This window comes from Epinephelus moara, chromosome 24 (genome assembly GCF_006386435.1).
Source record: "Epinephelus moara isolate mb chromosome 24, YSFRI_EMoa_1.0, whole genome shotgun sequence".
Classification (NCBI taxonomy): domain Eukaryota; kingdom Metazoa; phylum Chordata; class Actinopteri; order Perciformes; family Serranidae; genus Epinephelus; species Epinephelus moara.
This window is the reverse complement of record NC_065529.1, coordinates 5,312,583-5,332,120: the sequence shown is the minus strand read 5'-3', so window position 1 is coordinate 5,332,120 and position 19,538 is coordinate 5,312,583. Positions and strand designations below refer to the sequence as shown.

Below are 19,538 nucleotides of genomic sequence, written 5' to 3'. Positions count from 1 at the left end.
CATGTCTGTAGTGTCCATGATGGGTATCAAATGAAGCAGAAAAAAATCTCAGATGAAGTACTCTATTGGTACTGGTATCACTTTAAGGATACTGGTATTGGTTCTTTTTTAAATGATGACCCTGGCGCATTGTTGAGGTATCAATAAGACAATGAAATATGATCAAGAAGAGCTGGTTTGACTAAAAACCAGTTTGAATGCTTATTAGACACCAAAACACTGCCTGCACAGGGGGTTATAATACTCTAAGACAGGATCTTATAACTACAGAGTTATGCACTGCAACAATCATTTTTTCATTTCATCTCAATGATTCTACTGGAAACAGCAGGAATACAGCATTTATCTTATAGTAACAGCTGCAATGCAAGCTGAGCCAGGTTCCAACACTGCCTCAAGGTCACATTTCAGTGACTGATTTTTTTCATACATCACTGTTGTCTGTCTGAATGCAGCCTAACGTCTCATTCATCTCCAGTCTGACAAAAGTCCAGCAACCCAGGTGTGTCACATTTGGGGCTGTATGCAGCCAAAACATTTTGACTACCTGGGCAGTCATGAATCTTTATAGTGATGGAAGAGAATACTTGTGTTCTTTATCTTGTTTCATTTCATTTTTCAGGAAAAATAATTATTGTTAAGACTAAGCAAATGTTGTGTTCATGTGTGCAACATGGACTGTGTGCTGCAGATACAGGACTCTGACCATCTACTCATTATAGCAGGGCTTTCTCTCTAGTTTTTAAAGGGGACTTTTATGCTTTTTCCTATTTTCTGTCTTATATATAGTGCTACAATGAAGGATGTTACATTAAACGTGGCCAAAGTTACAAATAATGAGGTAAATGTATGTAAAAGTAATCCCAGTGAGCAAAAACCGATGGCTAGAGACCGTTCTGAACACCCTGTTTCAAACCTTTTTTTCTATCTTTGAGACAAATTGATGTCAGCATATGCTGGATTACTTTATATGGTCATCTGCTTCAGGAACACTACTGCAAGTGTTTACATTATGTAGTCTACACTGCTACATGTAGCTACATGCTACATGTAGCAGTGGAACATGTAATTTTGGTTGCCGATGTAATTTCTCTTCAGTTTTGGATCATGTTCTTGTTGGAACACGTCTGGTTGTGAGGACTTTGGTTTAGAAGATTTTACTGGTGATTTTTCACAGTAGAAAGTGCCGCCATACTCCGTTACAGCCATTCTTCAGCTGCAAGTACACTGCTACATGAAGCTACATACTGACGTCAGGGAAACGTGTCATGCCCCGGCTGCAATGACAATGCAGAGACTCCAAGATATGGAAGACTACAAAATGCTGATCAATCAGAGCAGAATGGGCTTTTTTCAGGAGGGAGGTTAAAGAGACTGGGACTAAACAGAGTGCCTCAGACAGAGGGTGAATATAGGTGCTCCAGCACAGACAGCAGGAGGAAAATCAAGTGTCTTTTGACTTTTAAAGCATGTAAACATGTTCTCATAGAAAACCAAACTACAAGTATGAACCTGAAAATGAGTATAATAGTTCCCCTTTAATGAACTGAGTTGGTACTTACTCCTCTGGAAGCAGATACTCTTCCAGCTCTGTCATGGGGGGTGAAGAGGGTGACAGCTTTGTAAGGGCCATGATGTGCTGGAGGGTGATGTCGGTCTGGGTGCTGATGTCCGAGACCTGGGTGTCAGCAGCAGGGCTAACCACTTTGGGATGTGGGGCTCGGCGCAGAACCTGGACCATGATGGGCTCCTTAGCGGTGCGGAAGGCCTCGACCGCCTGGTCGTGGGTAGCCTTGGAGAGGTCCTTGCCATTTACCTGGAAGAAGATGGGAATCAGGAATCAGCAACTGACTCTTGTTAAGGGTTCAGTATGGTTTGCTGATGGAGAGGAAAGGGGAAGGAAATCATAGGATGCAAAAGATGCCAGCTTTTTTTCCATTTGGCGTTGTGATCTCCTTCATTATTCCAAACTGATGTAATCATTACCTCTGATGATTAAGGCCTCACATGAAGCACTGCGCCCACACAAACTCAGCAGCGGTATTCTGCCGGAGAAATGACTCATTACTGCCTCAGCTTGTTTTACAGGGTCACAGTCGGACCAAGCCCAATAAGACCTTAATTAGGATGAGTCTCTCTTTAATTAATCAAGGTCATTAGCCGAGGCTGCATGGAGAAGCCCTCATTTAGCTAAGTAATTTCTCAGCAGAGGATAAATTTGACCTCCTGTCAGAGACAGTGGAGCGGGTGCCGCGCGTTAACCTGAGATTAATTTGCGCAAAAGGCCGCGGCCTGTTGAAGAGAAGAGGCTAATTAGGTTCGGTTGAGCCACTTAGAGGCATCTGTGTGCTGATGGAAGATGAGCAGAGACCCTCTAAAGTTCCTGCTCTCAGTGGAATGTGTCACCAGATCCAATGAGACTTAACATTAAATAAAGAAGATTTGAGTCAGCACACAGATCTACGCCGTCCGAAATGTCAGGTCGAGTGCGTGGATTAAATTTTGATTTCCCTTTGGATCAAATGCCACCGCAAGTTCACCAAAGCATCTTCTGTGGGAGACGTAGAACCCAAAACAAGCATTAACCTAGTGAACTTTAGAGCTGAAGTCCCCTGCAGCTGCCTGCATGCATACTGCATCCTGGGTCATCACACTGGCCCTGGGATTTTTATCAGCCTTTACACAGAGCTGCTGTTCCACTTTCAATCACCGCATCATACAGACTTTGTTGCTTTGTGATTCCTGGATGTGTTGATAGCTTTGATAGGATCTCAGCCCGAGGCTTTTCTCATTTCACAGACTCGATGCTCCCTCCTCCTGTCTCTCCAATGCACACACACACACACACACACACACACACACACGCTTAATGCTTTCTTAGAATAAAGTTACTTTCCAATATGTGGAGTTGCAGGTCATTAGGCGTGTTGTAAATCTTTAGCGTCCCATCTCACTCCCTCTGACATCTAACATACATGCAAGTCTCTGTTTGAGGATTAATTTTCTGATAAACATGTGGCTGGTTGGTGCGCCTGCCTCCGGCTATGGTTGTCTCATTTCAATTCATCGCACACTTTGCAGACTTAACTGGAGTGCTGCACGTAAGGAGTAGCAGCAATATTACATCTCCGGGGAATGAATGCTTATATACCCTGACTTTGACCCAGACAATGTAAAAGCTGCGTGCATATTTCTATAAAGGAGTACATAAAGAAACCAAAGGCACTGGGCTCGTCTGTGTGTGTGTGTGTGTGTTTAGAGGAAGGACGAAGAAGGCAGGAAAAGGAGGGAACTTAATACAGAAGTGATACGAGGCTATGTGCCTGCTAATAACCAGAGCAGATTAATGCTAATCCTGGACCTGCAGGATAATTGGATCATCTCAGCGGACTTAAACTTCTACTTCTCCTACATCAAAAATTAATAGCTCATCTATTTGCAGTTTGCTCTGAATTATTCGACATTGAGAAAAGCGAGTTATCTTATCAAGAAATACTAATGTAAGAAATCCTACTGAAAAAAAAAAAAAAACAACCTTGAGATTTAAGACCACTGCTCTTTTTCTGCAAAGAAGAAAAACTGGCCTTGACTGTGAGCTGAGACGCAACCAAAACACGGCACATCAAAAGAAGACGTCTAAATTCCTATCTGCTGTTGCTGCTGGTATCGGTAATAAGCCTTCCCGCAATCACACGGGACCTCACATCCTCAACTATCTTTGTTTCCCACAGCGAGCCCATGATGTTGTACATCAGCTGAGGAATACAAGCGCCTTTGTGCTTTCTTCTCTCTGCATGCAGGCTGCTCCAACAGTCAAACCTGGTTGCCAGGAATCCCGGGGCTACTTGAAGGCAGTGAAGCAGAGACAAAGCCTTTAGCCCCCGTCTTGTTGAGCCCGGAGCATTCTGCCTCAGTGCTCTCAATGGGGGGAGTCTCCTCCCAGCTGTGGAGGGGGTCCCACGACCTCCATTCACTGCGCTCACCTCTGACACAGAGCGGCCCTTTGCAGCACACTGGGGAAAAAACACACAACACTCCCCTGACACAATACACAATGCTGCACCACCACTGAGCTCTCCGACTATGCCATGTTAACCCTGCGCCTTAACACAGCCACAGCTCAGCTAGCTGTGAAGAACACAAAACTCAAGCTGATGCAGTAATGAGCCACACAAACCTCACTTTCACAGTTTCCGTACTCTGAATATCTCCTAAACTGTAATCCCAGGCTGGATATGCCATTACAAAAACCAAACACCTGAGCTGTTGTTCCTGTTGACGCAACGAAACGATGACTGACATGCAGAAATGACTCTGTCAACCTCTGGTGCATCCTCAGAGAGGGGTCTCTGTTAAATCTATTTTAATGACAAGAGGGCAGCAAGGCTCTACTTCAAGGAATATTAATTAGGTCTAAATCACACACGTCTGCTGTGTCGGTGTTTGGTGAGGAATTTACACAGCTGTGGCTTTGTTATTCACAGCCTATTTTCTTTGATTAAAATATCACATCTGACCTCTAATCAGGTACCTGTATCCCTGCACAGGATTTGGCTGTTAGAGAGCAAACCAGGATTTCAGCTTTCATGAGAAATATCTATGCCAGTCTTCAACCTTCTGGGTAATAATTAGGGGCAGCAGGGTGAGCCGTGCCGTGAGCCCCGGCATCTTCCATGGAACGCAAATCAAGTTGGATTGAGATGCTGATGTGGGAATCTATGTGTGTGTGTGTGTGTGTGTGTGTGTGTGTGTGTATTCACTGAATGCTAACCTGCTGCCAAAGATGCTTATCTGCCAGGCAGCGAGCTCAATCTCTTTCATTATTATCTTTGTATTATGGTAGACGGGATGAGGCTGCCTCAGCTGTCCATTTATTCTCTATTTAATCAGCTAGTCTCATTATAATTGAGCTTCTCATTCATGGAAACTCTGCTATAAAAAACTAACAAATACAATCAGTCTGAGATCAAATAAAATTCAACTGAGCATTTGCCCAGTCTTGCCCTCCTTAGTTACTGTTGCTATGCCTGTCAGACTTTCTGTTCGTTTATAACGACAGCAGATTTACCACGAAAAATTCACAGTACAATCTATGAAAAACAATTCAGACAGAGGTAGACAAAAGCAGGTTACTAGCCAACAACCGTCCATATTTCAGCAGCTGGCAGAGCTGAGGTTAGCCATGAGTAAATTGAAAACACTGTCTACAGTTGACTTTTTAATACTTCCTAGTGACTTGCTTCAAACACTGCATAAGCAGTCTTAGATATGCACTTGATCCCGTACTTAAAGACAGAGGCTAATGCCTTACATCTATGGGCCAACAGCTAGTGTCCTACCGAGATAATTAACATAGAAGGCTTGAACATAAATAACTACTTGTGAGGTGGTGTGTCTGTGTCACTCTGCAATCACACCTCCACAATACCAGTTGGTGGTTTCTGGGTTTCTATGTCACTGTGTTGAGTTTCTGTGAAGTGCAGTAAAGTTTGATTGATTCAATTAGTACACCCTAAAAACACACACAAAACATGACTTAACATTTCACGACAAAACATTGTCTTATAGCACTAGACATGTTTTTCCCACATGAACAATATGCTAACTTTATTAGCATAAGCCTATGACATTTACAGGACTTGAAATGCTATTTTGTGTGGGCTTTATTGTCTTAGCAATTTATTGTTTCATATTTGTGAAATTTAAGTAAATAAAAGCTCTGTTTCCATTGAGAGAAAGGGTTTTCAGTTTACAAAAATCAAGAGGAAGCATACGACATGTAGTAACATTTCTGTGGATGTGCGCATTAGGCTATGGTGTAGGCTACAGTGTAGAGTGTGCGTCGTAGGTAGGGCTTTGATTTAACGCAGAAGTACAGAAGTACAGATTTTTAAACAGCAAGTCTCACTTTTAATAATGCAGGACTTAAGGTTGTTATGTGTTTGTGACACTGTCCACCAGGGCTGGTGAAGGGTAAATATGCCCAACTCCAGGACCAGTTTCCACACAGTCTGGAAAAACGACAGTCGATGTGCTATTGCCAACAGTTAGCTTTTTTTCATTGAAACTTTAGTCTGTAACCTCACAAAATAATGTAGTATGGAAGTCTGCTTGGCCTCAGACAGGGTTGGAAATTCATTTTTTGTCCACCTGCCAATGTGGCTGGAAGATTTTTAAAGCAGTCACTCGCATATTTTACCAGCATTTTGCTGGTGGCTGGTGCTAGCTTCCAACCCTGGCCTCAGAAGGAATGCTACGTTACTATGCTAGGTAGTGAGGTTATTAGCTAGACATGCTAACATGCAATGTAAATTTTTTTGTGATGTAGTACTGTGGTTTGCCACTGGGACAAATTGGCAACAAGGCTGAGTGGCGGTGCCATATCCAGCTCTAATAATACATCCACAGGAGAAATACAAAGCCTGACAGGCCTGCTGTCCCTAGTTACAGTTGGTAAGCTATGATTGGACGACCATACGGGGATTTATAATTATATTATTGTTACAATAAAAAAACAAAGAAATATGAGAGGGGAGAAAAGGAAGAATTAATATATATATATATACATATATATATATATATATACACACACATATATACATATGTATATATACATATATATATATATATATATGTATATATACACATATATATATATATGTATATATATATATACACCCCAATCCCCTGTTGTAATCATTATCATACAGAAAGCCTTTGCAGGATATTAAGTCAATTCACCAACTGTGTTGTGTAACATTAGTCTTTGATACGGCCATTCAATCGCCACCTAATCCTTTAATAAAGAGGAGAAGAACATCATTAAAGAGACAGTGTTTCTGTTCCTTGGGGAAGTGCAGTGAGGTGAACAGAGTGGAAACTCTGCCAGGCAAACGGTGCCTTTCAGAACCGGGCAGAGGAAACCCTGGGAACTTCACTCTATGGACGAGCATTTTAAAGAGCCTCGAGAGCCGGGGCGTTCGCCTCCTCTTTCTGCTCGGATACACTTCTTAGACAAATTCTTCAAAGTCTGTATTTCGGAACAGAGAGGAGTGCTGACGTGATAGAGAGCATGAAGACTTGAAGGCTTATTTTCTGGGGGGCCTATATAACATTTGAGTGGCAGTCTGAATGTGGGTCATACTGCTTGAAAAACCCCCACAGTTAATCCCTCTTTTATTTCACTTTTAACCATTTTCATAAGAGAGAAATAAAACTCAAGGACTAGCCAATGATTTCTCAGTGTGTGTGTGTGTGTGTGTGTGTGTGTGTGGATGAGCACACTTCCAAGTGTGTCTTGAAATCTGCACATGTTGTTCTTTTGTCTGACTGGACAGAAAACTCTCCAAGGTGTGAGGCTTGAAAACACTGCAGTCTTTATTTGCCAGTGTGCGAGCTTACTGAGGATTAGAGAACAAACAGCTGAAAACTTAATGCTGACTGAAAGAGACACCACTGTTCACTACTAATCTGATTTAAGCATGGGACATTGTGTTATCCACAGCTGATCAATTAAGAACCCAAATCACTTCCACTAGGCTTTCTGCTAATGAGCCTAATTGAAGGTGTGAAGTGAGTCTCAGGGAGTGGCTGAACTTTACCTGACTTGGAATACCTTTTCTTTGACTTTTAAGCCCTTTAACAGTCACCTGTTTCATCCATTGTGTTTAAGAATAAACTGTGGAAAAAGATAAAGAAGAATCATAAATGGATGATTTTCTCTCTCCGAGGGATTTATTAGTAAAATGCTTCACCACACCAGCAGTAACCTGCTATCAATCATACAAAAACAGTGACTCAGACTCAACTCGAATCTGCAAAAAACCATGAATTGAAAGCCGACAGTACTCAAGAGTTTTATTTGGGTATTTCAACTGAAAAATCTTTAATGAAAATACAGCAAAAAAGGCGCTTTAAAAAAATTATAGTGATCAGTAAAATTTACTATGGCTAAAAATAAATGGCAGCCTCCTCCAAAGGCTGACAAGCTGTCACACACTAAGGCCACATCAACAATAACTTTTCACTTTAAAGCAGTGTCTTAAGATGAGGGGATTTCTCTGTCCCTTTACAGTGCACTATTGGTGCAGCCTTATCTGAGATAGCCTACCTGACTGACCTGTACTCTACTGAGTGTTTACTTTCTGTACATCTTTTGCATGGATTAGGTCACACTGATGTATTACTCTTCTAAGCTGTTTGCTCATGGGGCTTTTCTTGGCGTTTGAAGCCCGCAGTGAATCACCATGAGCTACAGAAAATGCAAGAGACGCTTGCACTGAGCAGAAATGAAATGAGTGCTTGTAACTTCGGTAAATAACACAAATAAACATTCTCATGCTGTGTTTTTGTTTATGGTGTGTGGTGTTTTGCTGCTGGTGGGCCTCAGCCCCAGCTCTTTAAACACACACGGGAGCTCAGCGGAGTAAAAGAGAGAGAAGCAGCGGACAGTTGGAGAGTTGACGACGGCTGCACTGTGCGCTATGCATGAAAGCTTCGCGAGTAGAAAGTCTTTATTTATGCTTTTGTTAATGTGGACATGTTACATACATCGTTAGCATGGTTAGACTCTTTACAATTCATTTCAACTACAATCTGAAGCTGCTTTCATACATGTCACTTGGCACCAGATCAACCAATAGCAAACTTCAATTGCAATTGCCAGGTTCAACTTGTAGAGGGCAGTCACTTTGCATATTTATAACACAATATGAAGAATTCAAATACTTTGCACTCACGTCAAGATTTGGACCTAAATCAATAAACAACACCACTAAACACCCACAGATATATTGGTTTTCAACTGAATAACGTGGTTCAGGGGTTTAGTTACTCTGTAAATAAGGTCAGCACCATTTTCAAAGGTCTCTGTTTTAGGGGTTCCAAAATGCAGGAGTAGTGTGGATGTTAGGCCTCAACGTAGCAATAGTAATGCATTTTAAGGCATATTAGTGTGGATGTAGCCTAACTGATAACTTGAAGCATCTTAAGGCTGCCTGAGGCAGAGTGCAGCTGGACTACATCACTCTCTGCCCCTCAGTACAGATATGAGGACAGCAGTGTAAAGCGTAATTAAGGGTGGAGTTCATGGGGAATCAGCAAAACAGGCTGAACCTGGGGTTGTGTGATGCTTCATTAGCGCTGTTATCTTCCTGCACTACCCCAGGCTTCCCCGTCTCTGTCCAGCCTCAGCAGCTCCACACACACATAGACACAAAAAACATACACACCTATTCCCTGTGAGGAATCACACTGAGCTCCGTGATAGGGCCAACTGTGTTTGTTCAAGTCAGCAAAGTCAAGTTTGCTCCAACAGCGATCAAACAGAGCTGCACAGAGATATACTCCACTGAAGGAAGGGAAAGGGAGGGAGCACACATGAGCTACGCGTCAATCATGCACACAAAACAAGAAAATAAGTCTTCTGGATGTCCAGTCACCACAGAAGCATCACAGCTGCCTTTCCCACAGGTGGCATCCACAGTTAAGCCTAAATTCCACTGTTACTGACACATCACACTATGAATCAGATGTGGAGTTCCTGGTGAGAACACTGCTGGGAGAGCCTTCCTCTTACAGCCTGATAATGGGACATCATAATCATTGTTAATTAGTCAAATGTAACTGTTTATAGGCCACATGGGCCACACATTTTATTTATAATGGTGTGTATACAACACACAAATAAAGCACTAACAAGGTGCAAGTACACTCATTTTATAATCAGCAAATTCTTAATCATGTGCCTACAGTGATAATCAGTTTCATGCATCACTGCTCTTGTAAAACAACAGGTAATTCATGCAAATTAAGAGCTCTGCACCAAGAAACAAATCTCTTATTGAGAAGAAAATCAAAAACTACTCGAGTCGAGGTCACCCCTGATCTCTTGATGCGGAGCGCGACATTAAGGCCTGTTTGCTTGCCTGGGACAAATGGATTTTTTGTCAGCCAAGTGGAAGTCATTAAAAAAACAAAACAAAACAAAACAAAAGTGTGTGTCTTCGTGTTATGTGCCACTCATTGCTCGGCTATTGAATATATGCCTTTTTCCTATGATACGTCAGATCAGATTACCTTGATTGGCCAATCAAGAGTCAATCCAAGTATTCTGCAGAGTAGGAGCGGCTAACATTACAACTGCACCATACGGATCAAAGAGAGGATGAAAATTTGTCAACAACTTAAGAGATGACTTTGTACATTTTAACGAAGAGGAAGGTGTCATGTTCTGCAGCGCCTGCCTCGGGCAGCCCGACTTGTCTGGCAAGCGTGATGTTAGCTAGCTTGCATTCGCAGCTGTGTAATTCGCTAGATTACAATAACCTTTGCTTAGCACCATCCTAGAGAACTGTGACCTGCTCTCACAGGATCAGTTGCATTGACCCAGAAAATACGCTTACAGACTAGCTAAACTGCAAACATTAGCCCTTTTTACACAGAGACTGCGCTACAGGGTCTCTATGAAGTCCCTTCTTTATGGCACCTTTGCATTTTTACACAGACCCTAAAGACTGCAGCATCATTCTGCTCCTGTGTGTAATTTAAGACAGCTTCCCGGCATCATAAAATCAAAAGAGATGTGACGGGCGTGACATGTAACCCAACTGCATCAACCCAACTGCTACGACATATGCGTAGCAGTTGGCAGCACTTTATAAATAATATCAATTGCATTACCATGGCAACAACAACATCGTTAACAATCATGTACTGTCTCTGTGGTATCACGGCTGACCTCATCCTCTGCTTGAAGGGTAAGGAGCTTCTGGACCTCACTGTTTTCCCAATTTGCAGACATTTTCAGCCACTGCTCTTCTTCTTTGAGTTAGCCGCTAACTGTTAACAGCTACTTTTTGAATCTTCCGCAGTGGGTCACACGCATAACACGTCAAAACGTCACACCTGTGTGACCCATGATTTCCTCCTGCTGGTTGTCCTGTTTATGCAGACGTCCTTTGCCGCTGTTACTACCTCAGTTCCCAGCTGACAGACGAGAAAACTCTGTCCCTCTATTCTGTGATCGTACCATACATACAGAAGGGCGAGGCGCCATAATGGCACGTTACTCCTGCCACAGGAAGTGTAAAAGGGGCTATTGCTAACTGTAGAGTGTGATTACTGACAGTGGCAGTGAGTAGCACCTGTCAGTCAAATGTCACGTAGCTGCCGAGCTGAGTGTCACCACTGTGGCACTCCGATGGCAGGTGAGAGACCCCTCCCTTCACTTGGTGTCAGCTAGGAGAGAAGTGTGCATGGTACGTTTTTTAAGAATGATAAAACAAAGCATTTGTTTTACATTATTGTCGGTGATTGTAATAAATGACTTTAAAAGTGTTCATTAGTAAAAAGTGTATTTTTGTTCTATTTTTAAAGTCAAACTGGTGAAATCATAAACTCCTTCAAGAGGTAATTACATGAAATGAGTGAAAAACAAAAAACAACAAAAAGTTGCTCATGACTGACCTATAATAGATTCAAGGCTGCTGACCTATTGTGACAATAAATCATACATTCTGCATTCACAAACAAACTGAAAAAGAAAATTACTTTAATTTTTACCTGAACAAGTAACTTTTGTGCCTTACTTGATGCATCTGCACAATGTGCAATGTGCTTAGAAGTATATGATCACTGCCACTAACCTAAGCAGTGTTCTCCTTGTTGTGGAGGACCTGAGAGTCCTGTCATTCAGGCATTTGCAATATAGGACTCATGGGACTTGATAATTATGTCTGACATCCATGAGTACAGTGTCAGTGTGTCATTTGTTATCATTTGTCCATGACATCTACTTTGACTGACAACGATATGTGGTGAGTGTGGGTGGTAAACTCAACATGTGCTACATCAATACTACGATATGTTCTCACTCATAATTTGGTTTGCACATCACTGCAGGTTTCCTCAGTCTTTCCCTGCTGTATTGTTAGGATGTTGTCCTATCTGTGTTGTGGCTGTGATCCCTCTTTGTCACTGGCTTTGGTCTGACGGTAAGTACACAGGCTCCCGTGAGTGGTCCCCTGTGGCAGCCAGCCACCTGCTCCAGTGTTTAACAGATGTGACGGCACACCAGGGCCGATCTTAGCCGTTATTAAAAACACACAGTGTCAGGCTCCGGTGGCCGCGCTCGCTTCAATGATCCCTGCTTTGTCTCTGTACGCTGTCTGTGTCAAGCCTCATTACAGGGGCTGGGGCCGAACAGATCGAGCTGCATCTTTGGAAGTTCCTCTTTTCTAGTAACTGCTTTGATGACAGGGGTCTCTGACAGTTGGGGCAGAGGGCAGAGGATTGAAGGGATGACAGGCTGTCTTGTACAAATATTTCCATCTAATTTCTCTGTCTGGCTGGTCCAGAAGATGTCATACTGAGACCATCTGGCGCTGTGACAACTTGGCTTCTTGAGCTGAGCATGACATCTTTGCAGCCTTCAATCAGAATATGGGTAATTAGGCAGCAGCACTGGGAAAGCTTCAGATAGGAAATATTCCAGCGGGCTCATTTGTAAACTTCCATTGCTCAGCAGATCAATGGTTTTTGGTTTTAAGATGCTGTTCCTCTGCAGGGAACAGAGACAGAAAAATTGACCGAGACAGATACAGAGAACTTAGAAAGCAAAAGACTTAGCAGACAAACAATAGTCCAGATCAGTTCAGCATGGATCAGAGCCCCAATAGCCAGCTTGCGCGGAGGCTCTAATTAAGCTCTGGGTCTTGTAAGAGCCACAGCACGGCGCCACAGCCATTACAGAGTGCTTCTGGAGAGATTAAGAGCCCTAGGACTGTCAAACAGAGTTTCCAGGGCCTCTACCTTAAAGTCCCTGACAAAAGCAGCTGAGCTTACATCTCCACATGGCGCTTACCTTTAGCTTTGAAGAAAGGACCGAGGGGGTTCACTGCTGTCAGAGGGGTCAAGTTTAAAAGGGAGCACTGAGCTTGCCGCAGCTCAGACCTTTAATGATCATAACAAAACGGGAAAACGCTTATCTAAAATGCCATGTTGGCTGCGTTTAATAGACCTTAACAATGTTTGATCTCCAGTATAACTCTATTGACACTCAACGCTGCAAACAAAAATATGCATAAGTGCAATTCCTTCAATAAAATAATGTCTGCAGACACCAAAGCTCTTAATTCATTCTAACCAAACAGACTGCTAAAGTTACAAAGTCAAGCAAGTATTTCTAATCCTGCCAGAATTGATAAAATGCCTTCAGGATAAAGGAAAGTGCAGCCTGTTGACTTTTATAAAACAGTGTAAAAGCATATTTTTTATGCTTCCAACATGGGAATTGAAGCTAAGGTGTTTAATGAACTGGAAAGATTTCAAGTGTTCATGGATTATTAAGTCCTCAGAGAGATGAAGGGGAGAGCAGAGTGGGCGCTTTGCCAGGCTCACTGAACAAGAGGATCTGCCTGTATTATCAGTAAGGAGAAATAAGACCGCCCAGAATCCCCCCAGAGGTACAAGCTTGGGATGTGCTCACACAGATCTCATTCACTACCCTCCACTGTACCAAGGCACAGCACCATGAAAATGCTTAATACAGTTAATGCAAATAAAAAAGGTTCATGTGTGAGTCCTGTAGCCACGGCCAGAGATATCCCAGCATCCAAAATGCTCAACGATGCTATCATTAAAAACCAGTGCTGATGAGAAATCAGGCATCAGGTATAGCTGAGACCAACTGATTCAATGCAGTTGATAAAACCTCCAAAAAATATAGAGGCTTTGGCTGCACAATCATACCACAACTGCAAAAACTTTACAATAACCCTAAGAGTGAATGCAGGCATGACCTGTCGGCCATCATTAACCTGTACTAGTAGTTGTACATTATAAATGCTCCTTCTAGTAGGACATATGTAATGATTAAACATACCAAGTGTGTCAGAGGGCCTGACAGGTTGTGTCTGCTCTGTAATGTGTGCTGTCCTAGATGGATCATTGTGGTGCAACTGACCAAAGGCCATGAATAACTCTGTTTCTTATAATTCTGGGTAAACAGACAAACTATTAAGCTCCTAGTTGTATTATTACTGTAATTCAGTTACTGCTTGGGTTAAAGGCAGATACTTAAACATGCAAGATGTGGCCTTGGAACTTAACCAGGTCAAAACTAATCAAGATTTTGCTTTTAAAGGGACAGTTCACCCATAAATCAAAAATACATACGTACATACATACATAAGTATATTTCCTCTTACTTGTAAGAGCTGCTAAGTGTTGGAGATATCGGCTGTAGAGCTGTCTGCCTTCTCTTCAATATAATGGAACTAGATGGTATCACGACGGAGAAGGAAGCGTGCATCTACTCATAGACGAGAGGCTCCCCTGAGCTAGCTAATGTTACAGCTCAGCCGAGGAGGGCACCATGAATGTTTATATCTTGCACTGTCACAAGTACTAGCCTCTAGTCCATGAGTAGATGCACACTTCCTTCAGCGCTGTGATACGGATGCGAGTGTGGTTCAGTTGTAAGAAAATATTCCCTACATGAAACTGCTCACAACAAAATCTGTGGATTATCTTGAGTAACCGGATCATGATTTCTGTCAAGAGACATTGCCATTGAGCTTTTCAAACGTTTTTTTTTTTTTTTGGCGCTCTTATCATCACATGCCAAGTGCTATCTAGCTCCATTATACTGGAGAGAAGGCAGACATCTCTACGGCCGACATCTCCAACATTTGCCAACTCAAACCAAAACAATCTAGACTGATAAACAGCACTACAGGTAAGATGCAATACAGTGGGGTGGTTATGGCTCAGGGTATTAAGTGGGTCATCCATGGGCAAGAAACTGAACCCAAAATTGCTCCTAATGGCTGCGGCATCAGTATGCGAATGTCTAAAAAATAGGAATAGGAAAATTCATTTGCTGATCGACAGAAAAATAATCCCAGCTACTTTAACAATCAATTCTAAATTGATTGTAAAAATGTATGTTTGCATGCATGCATTTTTGTTTAAAAAATACCTAGGCAATGAATTAGGCATTATTGAAGTAAGTTTTCAAGTAAAACTGCCAAACGTCATACTGATTTGGGAGGATTTGCAGAGCTTTATGTGAACATACACTGAATATCTACAAGACACCTGAAGATGTCACCTTGGGCTCTGGAAAAACTGTGACACACATCTTTTACTATGTCCCAACATTTCATAGATTAAACAATAAATGACTCTAGAAAACAATCAGCAGATTAATGGATGATGAGAATAATTGTTAGTCGCAGCCTTAAAGAAAAGATTTACAAGGCTGCCACCGTTGAAAAACAACCTGGCAAGTATGAAAAGAACAAGTGTCCCAGCCAAGACTTGGCTAGAATGACAAATTCCTTCCACAACTCTTCCAAGAGCATCCCTGTCATTAACCTTTTAAAACAGAATATCCATTCACACAGTGCATCCGAAATCCTCTGTGTTATCTCTGCTGTCATGTGGGCCGGCTGCTTGGCTTGTCTGAGGGCAGCAAAGTGACAAATGATGTGTCATGTTAAACCCAGCGCGCTGACTGTCTCTACAGAGCCTCAGTGGCAGACGGAGTAACTGACAAAAGTAAAGACTGCTGTGAGACAAACAGAGGAGGGCTCAGGCCTGCAGATCCGGGATAACTGACAGGCACGATGACACTGTGACCGGAGAGACAGCAGAACAAAAGAAGTGACAGCCGTCTTCCATACACCATGTTTTTGCTGTTATTAGAGGTCTGTTGGGGGTGGAGGAGTGGAGGGCTTTCTGAACCCAGTATCAGCACCCATAATCCATTTATTATGCCACTGCACCCATCTTGTCTTTGAGACAAGCAAAAACCTTTTAGTCTTTTTGTTTTTCTCCATGAACAGACCTGATCAAAGCGGAACTATTTGCAGACACAATGTCAGACTCCCCCTGTTATCTTCCCCTGACGGGAGAGAGAATAATGAGCAAGATCCACAGAGAGCTTGATCATTATATTCATTTAAACCAGCCACTAGCCACCCGGCACCCTGTGCAGTAAATGGAGATGTAATTTGGTGTGATTGGAGGACAACACTTGGCCAGGGTCCATTATGGATGAAAAGAACGAGGGGAGAAAAAAACCCCAACAGACTTAAGCATGGTACAAAAACCAGTCCTTTAAGATGTGCGACACAGTCTGTCAGAGTCATCTGCTGTCAGATGTTTTCACTCATTAGACCGGACCGATCCAAACACTCAGATGAATAAGCCAGCACTCTGAGCGTGCCGTCTCAATTAAAGTTGACGACGCAGCAGAGAACAGAGAATGGCAACATGCCGTAGGTTTTGTTCCGGGGCACCACCTGCCAGTCACAGAGCAAATGAAATGCACTTTCTGCACTGAAGGAATATATAATAATTCAGCCAGCTAAGTTTCGTTATGACTTCAATATCAAACACCTTCTTTTTTACATGCTACAATGTAAAAATCAAATGATTTTGAGAACAGAGCCGGAGAAGGAGGGTTCATACTGAGTTCACCTGACGGCAGAGAAGACTCAGGCAGAGAGCCAGAAGATGGTTCACTGCTTTGAAATTATGAACAACTTCTGGGAAAATTAGCTTCAGCAAAAAAAAAAAAAAAATTGCATTTGATCATTTTCAACAAGAGAAGTTAAAAATCAATCATGTTTTACTCATCTTTTCAAATAAATCCAACATGCATATTAAAATACCCCAAACCAAGAATGTATTTTGACTTTGATGACTGGAGCAACTAATTATTATTTTAATCTAGAGCTGGGCGATATGGAGAAAATTAAATATCATGATATTTTTGGCCAAATACCTGGATGTCTATATTGCAATGATATTGGAGGGGGCTTCCACAAAATATTAATTCCATAAAATGTTTGATGAATAATCATCAGTAATGTGGATATAATGACTCAATGGGTAAAGGCAAACAATCAAACACCTCGAACAGTCTGGTAACTTTAGAGGATTACATCAGCTTACTGTAAAGCAGCCTTTAAAACCAGGAAAAGACAACACTTACGACATTTCAATATCCAAAATCTAAGACAATATCTAGTCTCATATCACCATATCAACAGGATATCAATACATTGCCTAGCCCTATTTTCATCATCCATTTATCTGCCAATCATACAATTGTGAGATCTCCTACAGTGCATGTTGATGTCTCGAAAATGTTTTGTCTGACCAACAGTGCTGCAACTAACCATATTTTTAATTGTTGTTCCATCATTTTCCAATAAGCTGTTTGGTCTATAAAATGTCAGATAATGGTGAAAACTATCAATCAGTGTTTCCCAAACCCAAAGATGACATCCTCAAATGTCATGATAGATACAAAGCTGGAATCGGAGTATTTATGACTTTTTTTTGTCTTAAAAACTGATAAATTGATCATCAAATTAGTTGGTGATCGATTTTGTAGTTGACAGCAAATCCATTAATCATTGCAGCTGCAGTGACCAACAGTCCAAAATCCAAGATATTACAACAAAGCAAAGACAGGTTTTAAATATTCACATTTGAGAAACTCAAACCAGAAAGGTTTGCAATTTTGCTTAATAAATGTAGATTAATCAACTAATCGATTCAATGTTTCAGCACTATTCAGGGTTGTACCCAAGTATTGTTTCAAGACACTTAAACAGCAGAGAGAACCTGTTCTGTCGTGTTAATGGTGCATCTATAACACGCCTGCTCTATTTTCTTTGGTTGAAAAAAAAAAGTGCAAAACAAGCACTGGAGTGTTAAATATAAACTTTAGTGAAAGTCAAACAGGGGTTAAAGCCAGAAAGCTCCCGAGTCAGCATTCAGCTGACAATGAGGAGGTGGGCAGTGATCGGCACACACTAGCAGACACATTGAGAGAGCTGTCACCTCTTCATCACCCCCTCCTTTAAGCACAGTGCGCCACCTCTCGCTGACCTCTGCGGCCAGAGTTCAGGCTGCTCAGCTGCGGGAGCTCCGGCCGGCAACAACTCCACTCCACTCTGCTCTCACTCAGCCAGTGACCCCCAGAGACACGAGTGGAGCAGAGTCAGATAAAGTACGAAAACTGACTGTGGCTGTTGCTGAAAGAGTGAAAAGTTAAATAAAAGAAGCTAAAAGAGTGTGAAAAACTCTTCCTGAGGTCTGAAGAGGCTTGGTCACAGTACCTGGCAGACTTCATAGAGTAGTTTATATTGCTCCTCAGGCTTCTGCAGGGTACAGAGGCTGCATCCCATGGTGGAGGAGATCTCACCATCCAGGCTCTCCCTCCAGCCACTCAGACAGGAAGAGAGTGGAGGAAGATATCTTCTTTCTCTTCTTCTCCTCCTCTCTGAATTGACTCCCTCCGTCCGCTCACAGCCACACGAAGACTTTGGCTGACAGGATTGACTTCCCCCCAGCTTGTGGCTCTATCTCTCCGCTCAGCCTCGTCTCTCTCACACACACACACACACCCCCTCCTCGCCTCACATGCTCCCTCCCTCTCCAACACTCTCCAGCCTTCTGCTGAGCTTACGGGGGGCCAGTTCCAGAGCTCGGCTATATACAGCCCCTCATGTTTATTAAGCGGCCGCTCATTGATTATTCATGAGGGGGGCTAACTCATGAATGGGGCTCACCGAAGACATCATGCGAGATGAAGTCTTCTTAATTAATAAGCATCATTAGATCCATTGTGCAGGAACAAGTCAAGTGACAGAAAGGCTTTTCATTTCATGACAAGACTAATATGTTTCTCTCCAGAGGCCCCCAAATCTTGTTTGTTAACAGTTCCAGACATTTAATTTCAAAGTGTGACAAGGAGACATTCATCTATGACAACGGATTAGGCGCTAAATATTTGTGATTTATGCATCCAAAGCCACGCTCTGAAGCTTTGTTACAGCATACCCTTTCTGTGCCCCAGTTAAATTAGCACTTGCTGACCTCTGGTTTACTAATCCAGCAGAGAGAGACACTGAGCATTCTTTCCTCATGTATGTCTCTCCAAATACACAGGCCCAAAGCCAGGGAAAACAAACAAACCAGATAAATATTTATGCTGGCCCTCTCCAGTGCAGCCGGACAAGCCCTCACCCAGCGGAGCATCTTATGCGTAGTGTCATACTGTACAGTTCTCTGGGTCCTTCTTAGTGTCTGCTGCCCTGTGTGCAGACAACGGGGGATGGCTCCCTAAGCCAGACCTGGCATCTGTCCTGCTGTTTGCTCTGGTGCACACAGCCAACCAAAGATAAATGTCCCATTCGGGGCAAGAAGGGCAACAAATGCTGTTGCTGGTTACAATCTGTTGGTGTGAGAAGGTTTAGAGAAGAAAAACTTTACATTTCTACAGGCAGACGATGTGCTTCAGGGCTGGATCATATGGTCTGTTGTACTACTGCAATATTTTAGGCTATATTGCGATAGACGTAGTGCTGTTTTAATAAAGTTAAATACAGTACTGTTTTCAAAAAATATAATAAAGTATTATATTTTATCTTATACTATTTTCATAAAATATAATAAAGTCGTTCTGTAATAAAATAAGTACTGTTACAATTAAGTTACATAAAGTACGGTTACGATAC

At 42.3% G+C, this 19,538-nt stretch overlaps 1 protein-coding gene across 3 annotated transcripts in view; it reads right to left on the bottom strand.

Annotated features, from left to right (window-relative positions):
- Positions 1-19,538, bottom strand: part of pdzrn3b (PDZ domain containing RING finger 3b) — a 115,600-nt gene that overhangs the window by 8,371 nt on the left and 87,691 nt on the right. For 2 of the 3 annotated variants that reach the window (XM_050038493.1, XM_050038494.1), the window contains one exon: positions 1,563-1,816. In XM_050038493.1, coding sequence (XP_049894450.1) covers positions 1,563-1,816 — 254 coding nt within the window. Of the gene's footprint in view, positions 1-1,562; positions 1,817-18,137; positions 18,492-19,538 lie in introns of those variants that run through there. The other variant, XM_050038495.1, reaches the window with a different exon arrangement.